At 42.3% G+C, this 20,617-nt stretch overlaps 1 protein-coding gene across 1 annotated transcript in view; it reads left to right on the top strand.

Annotated features, from left to right (window-relative positions):
* Window positions 1–14,110, top strand: part of RHOC (ras homolog family member C) — a 45,383-nt gene extending 31,273 nt beyond the window's left edge. Inside the window, exons 2-5 of the mRNA XM_066600051.1 lie at window positions 6,423–6,580; window positions 9,095–9,215; window positions 10,667–10,797; window positions 12,106–14,110. Of these exons, the coding sequence (XP_066456148.1) occupies window positions 6,425–6,580; window positions 9,095–9,215; window positions 10,667–10,797; window positions 12,106–12,279 (582 nt within the window). The 5' untranslated portion in view covers window positions 6,423–6,424 and the 3' untranslated portion in view covers window positions 12,280–14,110. The remainder of the gene's footprint in view (window positions 1–6,422; window positions 6,581–9,094; window positions 9,216–10,666; window positions 10,798–12,105) is intronic.
* The last annotated feature ends 6,507 nt before the right edge of the window (window positions 14,111–20,617 follow it).

The following is a 20,617-nucleotide window of genomic DNA, read 5'->3' as shown; positions in this document are numbered from 1 at the left end:
AGCTGTCCGGTGTCTTAATGGAAGCAGAAGCCCTGCATGCAGTGCTTGATCTCGTTTTGTGCTAGATCTGAGACGGATCCAGCGCAAATTTGAAAAGCAGCTTAAGGGGCAGAAACCTCCTATAATTAAAGAAGGTCTGATGGTGACCGGTGGGCAGCAGATTCAACGCCTTCCCATTGGTACAGCTACTTTGAGGAATGAATGTATGTTCAATTCAGTTTCTCCAAGCCTCCAGCAAACATGGTGCATCTTGTGTTAAGGGTGAATTTGATAGGTTGGATCAGTAAAGTGTTAGAAGTAATCGGCTTTTAAAAGGAATGTAGTTGGAATTCTATGAATGCTTCTCTCGCTGGAGGCCTGCGCACGCTTCCCCTCGCTGACTGGATGAATAGCATGGTCTCACGAAATCCCACCACTTAGTGCTCGGATTAGATTTCACTTTTGTTTTTCAAGAATTGCCCTTTTTTTCAGAGCAAATCTTGAGTGAAGTTGAGCCTTTTTTTTTTCTTTTCCTGTTCTTCTGTACGAACATGGCAGCATAGACAGAAGTACACACTTTACTGTCAAGCTGTTCCAGTAATACGCCTTACTAACTGAAGTGCATTGTTAGTCGAATACCTTTTATCTGTACAGCCGTTAACCAGCAGATATGTACTGAGTATTTCTTAAATTGTAGTGGTTGTGAGTGAGATGGGCACATGAAGTATCACCATGTCCCAATATAAGGCTTTTTTCACATGGGCGTATCTGTGTATGCAAGAAAATTGAACGCTGAATACGCAGAGAATAGAATCCATTGATTTCAGTGGGTATGTTCACATGCACGTATTTTTCCTGCACATCTCAGTTACACAAAAAAGTAGCATGTTCGATTTTTCCTGGGCATTTGCATACCCAAAGTCCCCATAGAACTCAATGGGGATATGCAATACGCTAGGTGTGTGAAACTGCGTGACCACTCATAAGACCCATTGCCCTTTTTAAGTGGTGCATTTTTTTTTTTTTTTGCCACTCGCAAATGAGCGTGCCTTGCAGGAGCAAAAAAGGCAGTAAAACATGCCGATGTGTGTAAAAACCTTGTTCTGCAAATACGCAGCGCTCAGGTGCATGCGCATACGTTGATGTCAAAGTGTGACTTAAACTTGCATGCCAGGGTGGTTTCACATCTACTTCGGGGATTCTGGTTCCGTGAATGGAGCAGGAAACTGGAATCCCCCAGCCGTACGGCTCCGTTTTAAGATGGATGTGTCCGGCATTGTTCGGTTCCAACTCACTAGAATGGGGTCCTTTCGCTTTCCACTCAGCTGCCAGGCATTTTGTGCCGGATCTGTGACTCCGCTTGGAACTTCCAGCGTGATGTGAAACCACCCTGACAATTCTGTATAGCTTCTCATAAACCAACTTTTATATTTACATTGTTGAGTTTCCTGCAACCCCTACATAAAATCTACTGTACTAATCTTTCCTACCACACGCTGATCGTCTAGACTTTACTGCTGCCGGTCTTTACCACCATGGCTCAGATTTCTTTCTGCATTACAGGTTGTGAAATTTAGCCAAGGTTATGTAACTATATGGCTAAAGTCCACACCTGTCTGACTATGCAGGTGATTTTCCATCCCCTTTCTCTTTGTGGGCTGGATCTGCAGTACATTCCAGGGCGAAGGTGTTCTGTGGAATTACCCACTTGATATACAAGTCAGAATGCTCTGGGTAAAATATATGCCGTGTGCCTGTTCTAATATAACCCTAAAGAGGAAGACGTGTGGTTTAAATGGATGATGTACCTGGTTTGCAGAGCTGTCTTGCTAGGCAGAGCTAGTCAAGTGGTGTTTACTGCAGTGGAAGATGGCAGTGTTTTTTTCTCTTGAATAGCTCTTCAGGTTAGAGGTAAAGGCGCATTCAAAGAATTTTGAGCGTTAATCGTTAGCGTAAAACGACTGAAAATAAGCGATAATGGTTACATGTAAACGCTGCATTGTGCACTTTTCGTCTGAACGATGATTTTAAGGTGAACTTAAAATCCATTGTTCAGCCTCAGAAAGATAAAGTATCTCAATAGACCACATGCTGTAGTCTCTGACGGATTTGGGAGATTACATTGTATTCTGCCAGCAGCCCCAATGACAACAATGCAGCTGTTTTGCACAGCAGGGCATGTAATTAGTCACATGCTGGGCTCTGTAAACAGCTGCTGGAGGCCCATTTACATGCAAATGAAGACTATCAAATGTTTATGGACATTAGTGTCCATTAACACTTCATGCAAATAGATCACAAACTTTCAATCATTTTGAAAGATTATCTTTGCATGTAAATGGGCCTTAACTCTACAGAATATTTGAGCAAGATCATGTGGCATCTATTGTACCTTGCATAATAAACTGCCATGGATATGCTCATCTAATCCCATTTCGTGAAAAGGAGTCAAGTCTACGGCCAACATTATTACTTTGACTCCTTGTAGTTTCCTGTTTGTAGCACTTCCTTTCAGAAGTGAAGTAGATCAGATTTGGGAAATTTAGCCATTCAATTTTCAAGGGAGTTGTTGCCATAAGAGTATTATCAGAATAGTAGCTTAAATGGGACACAACCTGTGTATCATCCATCTTGCAATGTACTTGCATTACATTTTCTTCTCTGTTTTATCATGGAATATAAAGCTTGAATTGGTTGCCACTTGTGGTCTCCCTTCAGGCCTTTTGCTTCTCTACTAAGATATTAGGACACTCTGTACGTGGGAGTGGTGCTGTCAGCGCAATGGAGCGGTACAGGTATATGGTGGTCCAAATCCGGGTTAAGTACGAGCTGCTCGGAGAATCGCAGGTCACACAGCATTTGTGTAAATAGAGAATGATTTTTGTTTGTTAACAAGCCAAAATATTTATAGTCCTTTTAGACACATTGGAAATGAGGCTAGAGGACAACTGACTTATACATATGCATAACTTGTTACAATTCTCTATTGGTTACTAAACCTTAGCACCTGCAGTGACATCAGGCTCTGTATCATCTGTATTACTATTTGCTAAGCAGAGTACATTTCTAAAGTCCATGTTTAATCATCTGACTTCCCCTGAGCACACACTTGTCAATCACAGGTTTCTTCAAGTCTTGTAAACTTTTTATTTTCCTGTTCATCTGCTAAAATATCTTTTGAATACATGTCAAGCTACAAAATGGAGTGTGGCGCAAGATGGTGTTCAAACATTATGGTTTCCCTTACAGTGCTAACTTTGCAGACTGGCTCCTGAACTCAGACTGAGCAGGGCTGTGCTTGCAACCAGATCACAGATCTGAGCAGATATTAAGACACTGGGCTATTAGGGGTCTACAGTACTGTGTGTGTGGCAAATTGCATACTTCAACTGATACTAGCTGAATATCTAACTCCTCTGTTACTACAAGCAATAGAAGGATGGGCATTTAGATGGTCACTGGAGCAGCACTATGCAAGGCAACATGTGCAATGTCGGAGAGTAACTTCTGGCCATTATAGTATTGGCAGAATGGATGGCTTTAGGAAACCCCCTGCCTGTAAGTAGATTGCAAACAGCAGGGCAGCAGGAAAAAAAAGAAATCTACATTGAAAACTTAATTCCTAGAACTCAAACAGGGTGCAAACAGCAACGAAACAGCAGCCAATTTTTTTCCGATATTGTGGGTTTACATTAAAATTTTAGGCCTAGTTGCAAAATTTTGTCCCAGGCACTCTGGGTTATAGTAATTCTATCCTTCTGCAGACTTTGCAACCCTTATAGTTAGACCACTGAACATATTCTGGAATAGAGTTGATCTGTACCGCTGAATAACAACCATATTTGTGCCCACTAGTTCAGAGTAAAATGTGGGTACAGAATAATCTACTGTATTAAGAGTGCTTCTCCAGAGTGGGAAATGTGGGGAGTAATAGTGAGCAAACTTTTTTGAAAACTTTTGTTCAGCTGGCTTGCCAAACTATTCAATTTAAAAAAAAAAAATTACTTCGATTCGAACTGGAACGTCACCAAACACCTAAAACTGATGTATAACTCGAACAGCCATAAGTGTTCCACAGAGCTTTTATGTAGCTTTGACAGTATTGACTAGTGTTGAGCGAACTAAACAACTAGAACCCTGTTTCAGGTAGAAACCAACTTTTAGCAAATTTCGACTGAAAACTGGGTTCTACTGGTTCGGTTCACTAAAGTGCAAAGATTAATGTAGGTGCAGCACAGTCTGGCATGCCACCTATTGCAATTCCTTGAAGGAAGTTACACTGGCAATGAGACTCTGGAATATCCCATTTTATTTCCTGGATGACAGCTGCATAAGAGAATGCATTTAACCTTGTGATGCATTTAACCTTGTGATGTAGTTAAAGTTCACAGAAACTACCGGGTTTAAGTTGCCACATAGCCAGAAATGCGCACACATACATAGGGTGTAACCTTTAATACTTCGAAACTCTTGCCATAGAGTTTTATCTGTCCTGTCATTATATATAGTTAAAGATGGCCATACATTTCCAAAACCTATACCGTTGCCTTCCTGAGGAAACCCTTAAAACTAGCAGGTGCCATGGTTGAGAAACATTATGTACATATTGACTATTGCTTAAATCAGTAACATTCCATTCTAATAATCCTTTGTCTGCATGTGAATGCCGTCGCTGGAGCTTTGTGACCTATTGGCTCTTGCAGTTTACTTCTAATCTCCCACTTTAAACTTGTATTGCGTAGTTTCTTGAACTTTATATACGTTGGACAACCGACGGAACAGGATGTCTCGTCTTGCTGCTTGCAATTTCTTGCAATGCCGTCTGCACCGCTGCTTCAGATCGTCTCAACATAAAGGGTTTAGTAACTTGGCTCTGATTAGCATAGCGGTCTGCTGGGGTTTGATCTGTTAAGCCATCCTCTTCTGCAAAGTGTAAATCCTGTTAACGCAGGAATATTTTAGGCAGGATTTGCCATAGTAAGGTGATTCAGGACGTACATGTAACTGGCATATTGTGCTAAATTTGTATGTCCCTCCATGTAGGAACATAAAACTAGGAAGAGGGTAAGGGTACCTTATCTCTGCCCTGCCCCAGCTTAAGGCTGCTTTCACATGAGTGACAAAATAACTTGATTTTGCTGCGATAGCGAGAGAAAACGCATGTATGTGAAGCCCAAGCTTTCCAATGGGCTCCTTCACATTGGCGACGTTTTCTCTAATGCTATCTTGCTAGGGGGAAAAAAGGATTGTGGCACGCTCCAATTGCCATGATTTGTGATGTTTTATAGAACAGGCTTCCCTATAAAGCTGGATGTTTTCACAGCCGGATGATGTACGCTACCGTGTGATGCACAGGGCAATGTATACACTGTCTGACAGCTCTCTGCAAGGGGGAGGAGGCAGGAGCTGGTGTGCTGAGCTCCCACCCCTTGCTGCTGTTTGCAGTGGGAGGGGTGGGTCTTGGCTCCGCCCTAGTCCCGCTCCTCCCATTGTAAACAGTGACAAGGGGCAGAGAAGAGAAAAGGGACAGTTTAAAATTCATGCTGCTAAACTTCCTCCCACCTCCCTTCTCCTGGAGCTGTCATTGGCTCCCATAGGAGTCAATGTAGCTGCCGATCGGGCGCTTTTATGCTGCAGAGATACACCACTGTGCACTGATGCATTGTAAACCAATGCATCAGAGGGGCAGCATATATCAGCCAGGGCATGAAAACCCAGCCGATATACGCCCATGTGAATAAGCTCTGAACCTGAGTCAACAGTGTGATGCAATAGCAAAAAAGGCAAACGCAATTGTGGGATGTGTTAAGAGAAGCATAGTCTAGTTCACGTGAGGTTATTATCCCCCTCTACTCTTTCTTAATCAGACCTCATACTGTGTCCAGTTCTGGGCACCCCAATTTAAGACTTAGATAAACTGGAGCAAGTCCAGAGAAGAGCTACCAGGGTAGTGAGTGGTCTGCAAATATCTGAAGGGCTGTCGCAGTGCAGAGGGATCAGCTCCATTCTCATTTGCACAAGGAAAGACTTAGAAGCAATGGGATGAAACTGAAAGGGAGGAGACACAGATTAGATGGTGAGGGTGATCAATGAGTGGAACAGGTTGCCACAGGAAGTGGCGAGTTCTCCTTCAATGGAAGTCTTCAGACAGTCTGGATAGACATCTGTCTGGCATGATTTAGTGATCCTGCACTGAGCAGGGGGTTGGACCCAATTACCCTGGAGGTCCCTCCCAACTCTACTATTCTATATTTTTCAGGTGTTTCATATGCACAGCAGTAGTCCTTCTTTTTTTTTTTTTTTTTTAATCTACAGTTAAACTGATAAATTTTGTGTGTGTGTGTGTGTAATATAATATGGTAACTTTTCAGCTAAATGATTTACACAAGATTGCTCCATAACAGATTTTTCTCTAAATAATTGAAATCTTATTGTCTTTGCAGCCATGGCAGCAATTCGAAAAAAGCTGGTAATTGTTGGAGATGGTGCATGCGGGAAAACCTGCCTCTTAATTGTGTTTAGCAAGGATCAGTTTCCTGAAGTCTATGTGCCAACTGTCTTTGAAAACTACATTGCTGATATTGAAGTAGATGGAAAACAGGTGAGATTATGTAAATTGCATTAATGAAACCATATAGTGTGCGTGCAGTATGCTGGATGTGAAAATTTGTGTTTATTTATATATTATATATTTTTTAATCGGATGATTGTTAACATTTCGGCATTTATAATTGAATCTTTTCATTTGGTCACTGGAGAGAGTTAAAAATCTGTAGATGCCTTAATGTGCTTTTATTCAGAATGATCATTCGTGTTTTGTCCATCGTAGGGCTCTTTTACACGAGCGTATATCAGCTGCCGTATTCACGGCCAGCCGATATACTCTACAACCTGAGGAGTAAAAACCCGTGAGCGGGCACACAAATCTAACGGTTGTGCGCCCGTTCAGACGGCATGGGCCCCCGGCGCATATACGCAGAGGCTACCATGCCGTTGTCCCTTCCCCTTCCTTCCCCCTCGTCGGCTCATCTCCTTTCCTCCCCTCTGGCTGTTTGCAATGGGAGGGGCTCCCGCCCCTTGTTGCAGCCAACAATGGGAGGGGACGGGGTGGTGCTTAGATCCCGCCCCCTCCCATTGCAATCAGCCGAAGAGGAGGAGAGAAAGGGGAGTGAGTTTAGCAGTCACACTACTAAACTGCCTCCCTTCTCTGGCCGCTGTCATTGGCTCCCATAGGAGACTATGCATCGGCCGACGTGTTCCAGGACTACCTTTGCTGACCGGCGCTATGTTGGCCCAGAGCTTTTACATCTCGAGAATTCGGCCATGTGATCTGATGCATTGGAATCCAATGCATCAGATCGTAGCATACATTGGCTGACCGTGAAAACGGCGGGCCGATATACGCTCGTGTGAAAGAGCCCTTATGCAGGCATAAATATCACTGTTGGATCATTCACTGATCATTCACTTATCATTCAGTTTAAAGAGCGCTTGTTCAGCCTCTCATCACTTATACAGCGAATGTGAAAGACCGAACTAAATGAAAAGTACAACTTTGCCTGCAACAAAACAAAATCTGACGTGGTTCTGTTGGTGGAAAAATAAGTGTTATGCGTCTTGGAATGTGGAAAGCAAATTCCATTTTAATTTCCTTCAAATGTTTTTTACTACTTTTACACAACCCTTAGCATAAACTTGGTTTCAGGGCATTCATTTTTCACCCATAGAATGTAGGAAAAAATAATTTACGCCACACTGAATGTGATTAAAAAAAAATACTACTGTAGAATTGCTGTTCTTTGTTACTCATTGCTCACTTTTTATTCTGCTTTTTGGGAGCTCGGTCATCTGTAGCTGAAAATGGTACCTGCAATAACTTCTGGTTGTCCCGCAATAGTCCTTTTATAGGTCTGCGATGGAAAAAAATAGAAACCCTTTTATTTTTTTTCTGTCGCTGCATTAAAAGAACCAGAAAATGTAAGTCTTAGTGTGCAAAATGAGTAACGCACACAAACTATATAAACTAGGTATCACAATTGTGCTGATCCAGAGAATTACCTCGTCATGTGTCTTATACCGCACAGTGAATACCAATAGAACAAACCCCAAAAAACAATGGTGGAATTTTTTTCATTCTCCCATCAATTCTGTAGAAATGGAGTGCCATTCATTCACCAGGTAAGATTGGGTTGGGAGACCTCCATTCTGGAGACAGCAGGGCTTGCATGTTATAAGGCTATGTATACACGGCCGAGAGCAAGCTGTGCCCAAGATTCTCGGGCGTAACTTGCATCGCACAGCACACGGACGCACCATGTGATATGCGGGACAACAAACTGGTCTCATTCTCATGCAAAACTCTGACAAAAATAGGGCATACAGCAATTTTTCAATGAATGGATTCCTTTTCCAGTGAGTTCATATACCTCTCGAACATGGACAGAAATCACATGAGAATATCTGCTTGGAAGTTGCTAGAATTGGTTTCAGTTCAGACTTGGGGTCCTTTTTACACGGAACGACCTGTTGGACGCAGATGCCCGATGGTCATCCCCACGATAAAAGCACAGAAACAAGAATCACCCAGTGAATGGAGGCGGAGGGATCGGGGATCGTTCAAGTACATCCACAGTAAATAGGCAGTCATTCATAGATGATCATCTGCCTGGTTACACTGGCTGATCTGTAGGTTAGTTTTCTGTATGCAGAAACTGAATGAATAAAAAGTGAATAAATTCTCGTTCTGATTCCGGCATCCAGTGGGAATTTGGGCGCTTATCGTTCAGTGTAAATGCTTTTCTTGACTAAGCGACAAAGGATTTATTGGCCTGTGTAAAAGGACCCTTAGTATGTGGTTCTCCTGTGTACAAGTGTAACGCGTCTCTTCAAAGAATGGTAAAACAAAAAAGCTGTCTTGGAGGGGAGCTTACATTTTAATTGCGTGGCTCTTGGCCAGATTGTCCAATTCCTCTTGGTATTCGTGCCAGTTATACAATCTGAAGGCGCTAAATGCTGAGCACCTCGCGTTCCACTCTTCTCTATCTCTCCTGCTCGCTCCTAATCCTATAATCCTTCCTCTCCTTCTGTGCAAACTAATTAGGTTATTTCAATGTAGGTGGAACTGGCTCTGTGGGACACGGCAGGACAGGAGGATTACGACAGGCTGCGCCCGCTCTCATACCCTGATACCGATGTTATTCTGATGTGTTTTTCAATTGACAGCCCAGACAGTTTAGGTAAGAAGATCTCTATATCCGAGCACCTAAGGTAACTGCAGGGAAGAGGTGATCCGAGGAGAATGCAAGACAACCTTGCAAGTGCTTTGTGCAGGTTTCCTTCCATTTTTTGAGATGCATATGTTTCTTTTTGTTAAAACGAGGTGTACCTTCTACACACGGATGCTGGTATGGCTTGTCCGTCATACATGGATTCTTACTATAACTTACTATAGCTGTTATGTTACTTACTATAATTGTTCTGAGCAATGTATTTGGTGGTCTTTTCCATTTTGACCTCGGTACTCGTATGCTGTCTGTAATACAGTTCTTGGCTAAAAAGCGTCTCCTTTTATTTAAAAAAAAAAAAGTGTATAACTTATTTCTATGGCCCTTGTTTAAGTGGCTGTGAGGTAAGCCCTTCGGATAAATTTGCTGGAAAAAAGCCTCAAGAGCATTTTACAGAACCTGATAATTTAGTCGGTTTTTATCGGCCATGTAAAAGTGCAAATGATAAACTAGCAAATGTTTGCTCATATGTAGGTGGAGTAGTAATGATCACTTGTCCGTATAGTACAGATAATCTGCCTGTGTAAATACTGAGGGCTACCTACCTGCATTGCTGATTGTTCAGCACTTGTAGCACTCTGTACATGCTCTCGTAGTCTTGTATCATGAGCAAATGCCAATTCCCAGCAACATGCAAAGCCAGAATAATGTATGGAGGAGGAGCACTAGACAAAATACTGATAGACAGCTACACGTGCACCATAATTATTAGAGGGCTATTTCCTTATTTTTCTTACACATAGATAAAGCTTCTATGCTTTACCAGTCATACAATTGCATGTAGTTCATCATGTAGACTCGCAGCCTGTTGGTCATGTCCATACTACTAGATCAGGTGGGCTGCCCCACAAAAAGAACAAACACCATATTCTTTTCCAAAATCAAGGCCAGACTGCATTCTGCAAAAATGCTAGACATCAAGTATTACTTGATATTTTGGCTAAAACCTACAAGATGACAAATAATGTTAAGGGCCCTCATTGTCTTGTGTCTTTTACACAAAACCCAAATCTTTTTATAGACAAGATATTGACCCAAGTGGCAGATCTCCCCTCAACTAACTAAACTCTATTCAGGAGGCTGTGGAGTCACATCTCCATGTTTTGCCTGCAGTTAATATCTTGCATCTATCTCGGCCTAACTCGATTGTTCCGAATGGTTCGGATGCCGCCGGAGTCATTTACAAAGGGCAGACTTTATCCATCTCTTATGGTGCTGCCCTTGGTGGCCTTTTCGGAAGAAGTGATGAGGGTAACCTTTTAGGTGAGGTGTGTATTTCTTGCGTTTGTCTCATTTTTTTCTTTAGCAGACCCTGTAGTGCAGCAGCTTTATATAAATTGTTTTCTAAAAATAAAGGATTGATTGCTCTTATGATTTCTGATTTTTCTTTGTCTTCAAAACAGAAAACATTCCAGAGAAGTGGACTCCTGAAGTGAAACATTTCTGCCCTAACGTTCCCATTATTCTAGTTGGTAACAAAAAAGATCTTCGAAATGATGAACATACCCGGAGGGAGCTAACCAAGATGAAACAAGTATGAACTTAGCAAAAAAATACAAAATGTCATTCTTCCAGGGGTTGTTTGGTTTAGAGACCTTCTTCTGACTCAGTGATGAGCTGAATACAGTAGCTCGTACTGTCTGGGGAATCGTCTGTCTAGTTTATCACTACTGCATTGTTGTACTGCATCCTTGAGGAGTCGCTCTTTGTTACTGTGTACATAGTTGATCTAATGAGGATAACCTAAATTATATAGTTCTGCCTTAGTAGATGTGTGAAGATGTGCTCACTTTGCTTTTCATCCCCTGGTGCAAGCATGGAGCATGACTGACTCCTAGGGTGACTTTTTCTTGCCAGACTGTTTTTGCAGTTTGCCATTGCCTTCCCTGGTCACCTTTCTCCACCCCCACCCCCCGCCAGCAAGCTGGGTACTCTTTTTACAGACCTTGGAAGGATGGAAGGCTAAGTCAACCTTGAGGTCATGAGTGAGAGCTTAGGACTGCATTTCTGCTGCCTTAACACTCTGCGCCACACACGGCTCCTAAGGAATTCTACTGATCCCTAATCTAACTCCACTTGGGTTATGCATATTATTGGCCATGGCGTACATGAGAGGATTCCCCATTGCAAAAATCAAAATGCCTCCCTCCCTTTTTGCATTATGATGCTTGATATGGCTACCAGAACAGAAGGGCCTGGTATGCTTTTTCCCTTCCATACCCTTCCTACATCCCTCAAAGCAATCAACTTTGCTAGCGCTGCAGTTATTTTGAAAAGGGGAGTCCTGAAGTGTATGTATTATGCATGGGACCAACCGGGACTAGGGGTATTTCTCTCCAAAGTACTCCATGGTAGATACACCCTTGATCATTTTTACGCTAGTCTGGAAATAAAAAATCATTGCAATCCTTGATGTCAAATTTTAAAGGGCACAATTTCATAAATCTAGTGCATTTGGGAAAGAAAAAGAAAATATACGGCTGCTATATGGAATGGATTTGCAGTTTTCGGACCTCACTGTTAAAGTGGACATGGCCTTCAAGTTCAAGACCATTTGTGATTATGCCCATTTTTTGCAACTGTCTTCAAAATGGGAGTGCACAAATTATAACTCTTTGGGGTTTGGTTTAAGTCAAAAACTGGTATAAATTGATAGATGGCAAATAACATATGCATTCATTTGTGCTTTGTTAGTACTTAGTGGCCATAGTGTCGCTGCAATACTTTCTCGGCACCCCTGAAGATGAATATAGATTCACAAGTGCTTGTTATCAAGCAATAAGATGAGTGTGTTACACCAGACCTAATGGAGGGTTTTTTTGTTTTTCTTTTTCCTTTGCAGGAGCCTGTCAAGCCAGAAGACGGAAGAGAAATGGCCAATAGAATTAACGCTTTTGGTTATCTTGAATGTTCTGCTAAGACAAAGGACGGAGTGCGGGAAGTGTTTGAAATGGCAACACGGGCAGCACTGCAAGTCCGAAAACACAGGAAGAAACAGCGTTGCTCCATCCTATAAGTCAACTCTTAGACCCTTTTTGGAAAGAAGAATTGAAGAACAAAGTGAGTAGCTGCATTTGCTACTGTACCACCTGCTATCCAATATCAGAGACTTCAGTAGCAAAGGGCTATATGCACAGTTTGTACTGTAAATGTATGTATCCATGGTTTTGTTTCATTTGTTTATCCACATAAATGTCTATCTAGAGTTGGGCACGATTGGGACTGGAAAATTCTTCAGGAAGCATCACTTGTACATGCAGTGCCTCCTTCTCTACCCCAATGTGTCCCCCTAAACAGTCTTGTTTCTGTTTTCTAAGTAAAAAAAAGCACATGTGGGATTCTGGGTGTTTGATGTAATTTTTTTTATTTTTCGTGCCATATTTTGTTTTGGGACCTTTTTTTGACCCGATGTACTTTCTAGATATCCCCTTCCAAAAAATGGTTTTACTAGACCTAGCAGAAAGGGAGCAGCACTGGAGTAAGGAAAGTTAGTTCAACTTGATGGGTTATGTGCATTTGCATAGCACAACATGATTAATAAGCAGGTTGTACTATCCTATCACCTACATCATGGCTTTCCAGCTTTGTAGAAGACTAGCGTACATGGCAACTATGTTTATGTGACGTGTTGTGTGGAGAAAGATCACCATGACTGTGAATGCGGTAGTGTGACCCAAAAGTGACCACAAAAGTCAGCAAAAACTCAAACCACCTGAATTTCTGTGCAACCACATTCATTTTCATTAGTTGGGGTGTAGCAACGCAACAATGCCGTCTTGGACCAGGTGCCATGTTGCCCTAGCCGCCTTGTCCCCCTCCAAGTAACTAGACTTGCAACTCTTGCAAAGTCTTCCAACGTTACTAGCTGCTTCGTAAAATCCCGATACACAATAGCACAGCTGCTAACGCGTTTCAGTGCCCATTTTTATGAGCCACAGAATGTTCTTAAACTCTTACAATGTTAGTTTTTGTATAGTGATGGTAATCTTGTGCTAATAATACTTCAGACTTGAACAAGAAGCAATTGTTGCGTTATAAGATGCCCACGAAGCAATCTTGTGACATGTGTAAATGCTACAAGACGAACAAGGGCCTCACAGATGAGAAACAGGACAGGAAACTGAACTTGGAGATATCTTTTTGATTTTGTTCCCCGTTTTCAGCTATACAGTCACGTAGGTTTGCGCATATTCCAAATCCTTTGCCCCAATCTTCCGGCTGTTGCTCACTTCATTAGAACATGTGCCAAAATCGCAATTTCTGACCCTCTTTTCATGCGGAAGTATATATGGTTGAGTGACAACTGCTTTGGCTCTCCCTTCTGTTAGTGGGAAGTAGGGATGTACCACTGCACAAGGGTCTTGTTTTGTATTTTATGTAATAAAGATGATGTGTATATGAATAATAGTGGGGATTTGTGGGGTTAAAGGCAAAAAGCCCCATAATCCTTATAATAAGGCACAAATGAAGCCATGTATTTTGTTGTTGTGATTGATCTACCAGCAGGTTTAATATCCATAAAATTTGGAGGGGATTAATTTTTTTTAATGTTTATGTATTATGTTTTGCATCCTGCACCCCTTCCCCCCCCCCCCCCCCCCTTTCCATCACATGATTGCTAAATAATGCACACATTGTACACCAGCATTTTTGATACATGGAATTACCAATTTGCAGAACCCACCTGTCTCTGTGCTTTGTCTACTGAAATGGTTTGTTTTTTTTCCGAGCTTTGTACAGCAAAAATTCTGACTAGCTTTATCTTCTCTCGAGACCTTCAGCTTGTGTGACACATTTCTGCCTTTTAAAATTCCTTTATAGAAATAAAGCTTATAATTGTAAAATAACTTTCTTGTTCGTCTGTTTCTGTATCCTGTTCGCTGCCTATAAAAGCTGACCCAAGTAATTTCTCGAATGTAAACTAAATAAAAGTACAATAAGAATAAATGCAAACTGGTATTTTAATCTGCGTGTCCCTTTTTGGGTAGATTAGGGGGCTTTTTGCATCAACTTATTTTGTATTTGGTATTTAAAAACCACTTTAACTGGATGGTTAGGAATGATGTACAGGATGGGTAATGTATGATCTGGACGGTCCTGAGTTCACGGTTCCAACTTGCTACAGGGAGGAGTAGGGTGGATCATGCTGTGGATAGGCCAATCATGCTGTGGATAGGTGGGGAATGTACAATGATACCTTGGGTTGCGGGTGCCTCAGCTTGCGAGCGTCTTGACTTGCGAGCGCAGGCTCTCACAAATTTTTGCTCTGATTTAAAAGCAAAAACTCTGGTTACAAGCCTGCTTCCGCATTGCAGCATTGCTTTCAATGAGGCCGCCACTGCTGCCTGAAGCCCTATTGAATGCAATGGGCTGCCGGAAACCCCTGCAGTGATTTTTTTGGGAAGGGGCTTTAAATATAAGCCCTTCCCTGAAAAATCATCCCTAGCATGTGTAAAAAAAAAATATCTTCTCTTCGTCGCTGCCGCTGCCAGGACTCAGCCGCTTGTTCTCCCTGCACTGCTTAGAAGTTTTCATCAGGTGGGAATTTAAAGAGCTATATCTGATTGGCTGGCTGTGCACTCAGCAAATCACAGGCAGCGCTCAGCTAGTCAATAAATGACAGCTGAGCGCTGCCTGTGATTGGTCACAGTGCTCAGCCAATCACAGACAGCGCTAAGCCATTCATTGAATTCAATGTATTTGCTAGGAAACAGCAGTAAAAGTGAGCTCCACCAATTTCCATGTAAAGTGGATCTGTCACTGGAGAAAATGTTCACATGATGCCTCATGCTTGCTTAAGGCCTCATGTCCACAGGGAAAATCAGGCCCGCTACGGATTCTCCCTGGAGAATCCGTAGCGGGTCCCTCCTGCCCCGCGGACATGAGGCATAAAAATAGGAATAAACTCACCTCTCGCCCGCTCCGGATCTTCCCTTCGCCGCAGCGTCATCTTCTCTGCGTCGCGGCCGGATCTTCTTTCTTCGGCCTGGCGGATGCGCAGGGCACGTCGGCCTGAAGAAAAAAGATCTGGCCGCGACGGAGAGAAGATGGAGCCGCGGCGAAGGGAAGAACCGAAGCGGGTGAGTAAATTCCGATTTTTGTCTCCCGCGGATCCGGACGGCTTCCATAGGCTTCAATAGAAGCCCGCAGGGGACCCGCACGAAAATAAAGCATGGTCCAGATTTTTTCATGCTCCATTTTTTTTTTTTTTAAATCACTTTAATTGACTATCCGCGGGTATTTATCTACCCGCGGGTGGTCAATGCATCCCTATGGGATGCGGATCCGCGTGCAGGACAAGAGTTAAAATCCGTTGCGGATTTTAATTCTTTTGCCCGTGGACATGAGGCCTAAGGAGGGGGGGGGGGGGGACTACAGCCAATTTGGATAACATGTCAACATCAATCTTTAATATATGCATGACTTGGGGTGCTTTTAGACTAACATCTATCGTTTTATATTTTAAAAAAAAGTGAATGATCAATCTAAATGTGAACCAAAAGCTGAACAACTAACAAGAACTGTTCGCTTTTCTCTCGTCGTCTTTATGCAGGCATAAAAACCATTGTTGGCTCGTTCGGTTTGAACAGTGAGTGAGAGGGACTGAATACTTGTTCCAACAAGCCAAAGATGCATTTACCTGTCTAAAGTTCTGGGACGAAGACCAATATCGACAAGATATATTTAAATATCTCTAGTACCTCATTCCAAAATTCACACAATTGTACCCAATCCCAGACCAGATGCATTAAATCTGCATCATCCATGTAACAATTCAGAACGTGATTTCAATCTAATACCCTTGTTAAACTACTTTAATGGAGTACGATGAACTCTATGCACCAAATACAACTACAATACTCGTTGGCATAATTATAACAGCTTGTGCCTGTCTCTCGTAGACAAACTTAGAGTAACTACACTTTTCAGAAACTTTTTGACATGTCAAAAGTTTACTGCTGCTTGCTGGGACTAGGGCCAGCAGTGTTCATTCAAGTGCTGCCTCTTCCCTCTCGGCTTTCTTCACTTCTTTTTGGCCACTTCTGGCAACTGAAGATAACTGCTCCAAAGGAGTTCTATAGTCCTATATAACTCTGCAGGTCAGCAGCTGCCTGTAGGAGCCGGAAAGGAAAGGCAGCTGTGAGAGAGCAGCCCTCTGGTGATTGCTGCAGCCCCCTTGTTTTACTGATCAGCAGGGGGTCTTCAGCAGTGGGTTCCCCCACTGATAATTTTGACATGTCTGTCAAGTTTTTGGAAAGTGTAGTTTACTCTTTAAAAATGGTGTACAGTATTGCTCACCTGTATTTGAGTATTGAGATAAAATGTACTCTATCCTTAACCCACCTTGGGGCTAAAAATGTCCTGTGTAGGAAAAGTACAGAATTGAGTTAAACACTAATACATATTGCAAAGAATGTTTTACAAAAAATTAAAGAACATATGTTACCCTCACCGGTTTATTCCTCCGCCATTCTAGTGCTCCCTGCCAAGCATTGTGTAGAGGGCTGAAAGCAGTCCTGAGGCATATAATGTACACCAGTGGCTGCCGCAGCCATTCTATAGTCGTGCGGAGGATATGGTCAAAATTGAAGAATACTGCATCTTATCAGAATATACTGGGAGGAACTCATTAACCAAAAAGGCTGCCATGGGGCACACTGCCGCTTTCCAACAGGATCTAAAACATAAGGCCAAGTCAACCCTTCTGTGGCTGCAGCAGAAGAAAGTAAGAGTTCTGTAGCTGCCAACAATATCATTGTGCGAATTTGGGGAGAACGCAAACATTACTTCATGCTTGTCAACCAAAGAATATACAGAGTAGCAATTTATTTATTTATTTTTTTTACAGCTATTACAAAATTGTATGAGCCCTAATTAATGCAAAGTGATATGAAAAAATGGTATAAAGAATGAATGTGTGATCTGGACTTTATAAGCCATTATAAGGAAAATCAATTCTTATAATAGTTAATAACTGTGCTGTGCTCCATAACTGCTATTTTTAATGTTTCAACTTATTTTGACTTGTATTATGTGCGATCACTTCTGTTTTCTTAAATAGTTGATTCACATTGGTTTCCTATGGGAGATTTCAGGACCCCATAGAGTTAAATGGTCAAGGCCCTTGTCTACATCTTGGCTGAGCCTTGTTCCCTGTACATACTGTATAAGGCCGGACTCATACGAGCGCATGTGTTTTGCATCGGATGTTGCATATCTGCATGTGTAACAGCAATTTTTACTTTTTGCGCTTGCAAAAAAAGTGCACTGATTCTCTCAGCCCTTGACAGAGCCATTTAGTTTGAGTTCAAGATGTGTTCTTTCGCTGTGCAATTGTGCAGAAAAATAGAGCATTTTTGTGCTACAGAATCGGGCGTGCCAAATACTTGCATGTGAACAAATCCATTGAAATTAATTGGTTCTATATTCTGCATATGGCAAGTGTACGTTTTTCATGAGTAAATACGTTTGTGTGAATCCAGTCTAAACTCTTCCTGCTGCATCATTCAGCTGTGATGCTTCTAGAAGGATTACTATAGTTATGCTGCCCTCTAGTGGAAGTAGTAGTTCATTACACTTAGAATTTATCTGGGTTGTAGTTTGCCTGTAACATGACATGCTGTAGGAATTTGTAGGCTGAATAAACACAGCAATAAAATTACATTTCAATGGTTTCCTATGGGAAAGTTGCAAATCAGCTGGGGATGCCAATTTTCTTTGCTATTTTTTTGTTTATTTGATGCCTGATTTACACAATTGACTCGCAATATCGCACAAATATGAACCTAATTATTTTAAAAAAGGGGTCATCTGCGGGGAATTCACATGTTGGCGAGTGCGTTACGGGCCGTCAATCACACTCTGCCCATGTGAAGTTAGCCTCAGACTATCACTATGCACTCCCCGGGTTGAGGATGTGATCTAAACAGAAACTGGTGCTACGGACTAATGACTTGCTATCTGTATGAAAAATAAGTTGGGCATCTGCAATTTGAGAATGACTGACTGCCATACTATATTAAAGGGGTTTTCCACAGAGAATACTATGGGTCTGTTGTTTGGGACCCGACTGGTCAGCTGTTCGGATGTATGCTGTCAGCGCTGCAAATACAGAGGTCTGAGGGGAATCCCCTGTGCCGACCACTGTGTAGTGGCCTGGCGCTTGTAACTGCAGGTATGACTCTCATTGATTTCTGAGCGACAGACCCCTGGCTGATCAACTATTGATGACCTATCCTGATGATAGGTCAACAATAGTATTTCACTGGAAAACCCCTTTTAATGAACTTACACTTTAAGCTAATCATATACATTGGGTTAGTCAGCCAAACTTGCTGCTTTCAAATATATCAGTATATTTCTACAAGATACAGTGGAATAATCATCTGTGGAGATCCGCATCATGTTTGCATGCAGGTTTTTTTTTTAAAGGAACATTTATTAGGCATATCGTACATCACAATACAGAACAAGGGAGAGTCACCAAGAATACTTCACAAAATTAAAACATTAGTTTTCTCACTCCCTTCAGAGTTTATAATACCCCCTTTTTTCCCCCCTTTTTTTAAAACCACTTTGACCGTTATAACAAAGGAGACTAAGCCTCCCAACCTGGGGAATTGTAACAAATAACTATCAACTAATCCCACAGCTCCAATACGAATATTGTGTATACATACTGTCCATGAGTCACAACAACCAATAGACAAAAGACCTTCAGTTTTCCCAGAAAAGAGGAGTTAGTCAGATACGCCCAGTGCAGTATTGGGGCATTCAACCCACTGACCCTATATCTTAATGAACTTGGCAGAGCATGCCCTTGCCATATGTCAATTTATATAGGGGGGGGCGGGCAACACTGTTTAACTCACACAGCCCTAGTGCCTTTTTTGGGATGTTTCCAATTAAGTAATACCTTTTTAGCATAGCAAAAAAACTATTTGTATAGGGTGCGTACTGCCGCATCAACCGTATTGGCTTCCACAAGGCCGAAGAGAGAGACCATAGGGTGTAGGATACGTGGTGCTCCCAGATGCATCTCCATGAACTCAAAAGCATCCCTCCAATAAGCTTGTTAAACATGACCCTTCCAGAACATATGCATAGTTGTTCCTGTATCCATCACGCACCTTAAGCAGTCTGAGCTAGGAGATAAGCCCATAGTGTTTAGACGGCTAGGAGTATAATAGACTTTATGAAGGAACTTGATTTGTATTAGCCTGTCTCTAGTACTTATTAAGGGAGGCCCGGAGCCTGTCAAAAGGCCTCTCCAGTCATCCGAGTCCAGGCCCGGTATATCTGAGCCCCATCTCCTAGTGAAGCAAGGCTACGTGTCAGCTGCCTATAGAAACAGGAGAGCGGCTATAGAATATTAGCCATCTGTGCCAACTCCAAGACAAGGGGGATACTTACTCCCTCAAATTGGGCTCTCAGGGCATGGCGAAGTTGGAAATACCTAAAAAGGGAGCTACTAGCGAGGCCAAAACGTGTCAGCAATTGTAAAAAGGTACAGAAAACGCAACATTCAACGACATCTGCGAGGGTAGAGATCCCATGCCGTCTCCAGAAGACTATATCAGGTATACATTGCAAGTGTGGAAGGTTGGGGTTACACCATAGAGGGATATGAGGAGACCACTTGGCTGCCTCATTAGGTATCAAATAAAGGTCGGCGTTCCAGATTTTGAGTCACCTACATGGGCGCAGGTAGGATACTTACACACGAGGCCGGGCCCCTTAGTAATAAGCCTTTTCAAACTTTGTTCTGAGCCCACCACTCTGCACTCGAGTCCCACCACTTGGTTATAGTCGGTAGACGATGGCCACCACCCCAAACATACCAATTGACTAGCCAGGTAGTAACAGTAGAAATGGGGAAGGGCCAACCCCCCATAGGCAGGCAGAGTTTCCAATTTGATTCTTGGTGTGGAGCCCCGCCATAATATGCGAAGGAGTATTTTATGGAGAGCTGTAAAGAATCTTTTAGGGATCAGAATAGGGGCGTTCTGAAATATATACAAAAATTTGGGTAATTTCATTTCAATTAGGTTTATACAACCAACTAGGGTTAATGGGAGTGAAGCCTATCGCGTTGCCATGTCTCCTGCCCAGTCCAAAAGTGGAGCAAGATTATCTGTGTAAAAATGGTCAGTAACTATAGCCAAACATTTGTGTTAAATACTTGGGTGTTAACTTAGGCAAAAGACCAGAAACGCTCTACGCATTGAATTATCCTCCAACAATACTTAAGATAACAAGGGTTAGGCAGGTAGAGCAATCTTCTGCTCTCTTTTTTGGGCAGATGTCATTTAATTAAAATGATCAGTTTCCCAAGGCTCCTTTATCTATTGCAA

This window comes from Eleutherodactylus coqui, chromosome 4 (genome assembly GCF_035609145.1).
Source record: "Eleutherodactylus coqui strain aEleCoq1 chromosome 4, aEleCoq1.hap1, whole genome shotgun sequence".
NCBI classification, from domain to species: Eukaryota; Metazoa; Chordata; class Amphibia; order Anura; family Eleutherodactylidae; genus Eleutherodactylus; species Eleutherodactylus coqui.
This window is presented reverse-complemented; position numbering and strand designations above follow the sequence as displayed.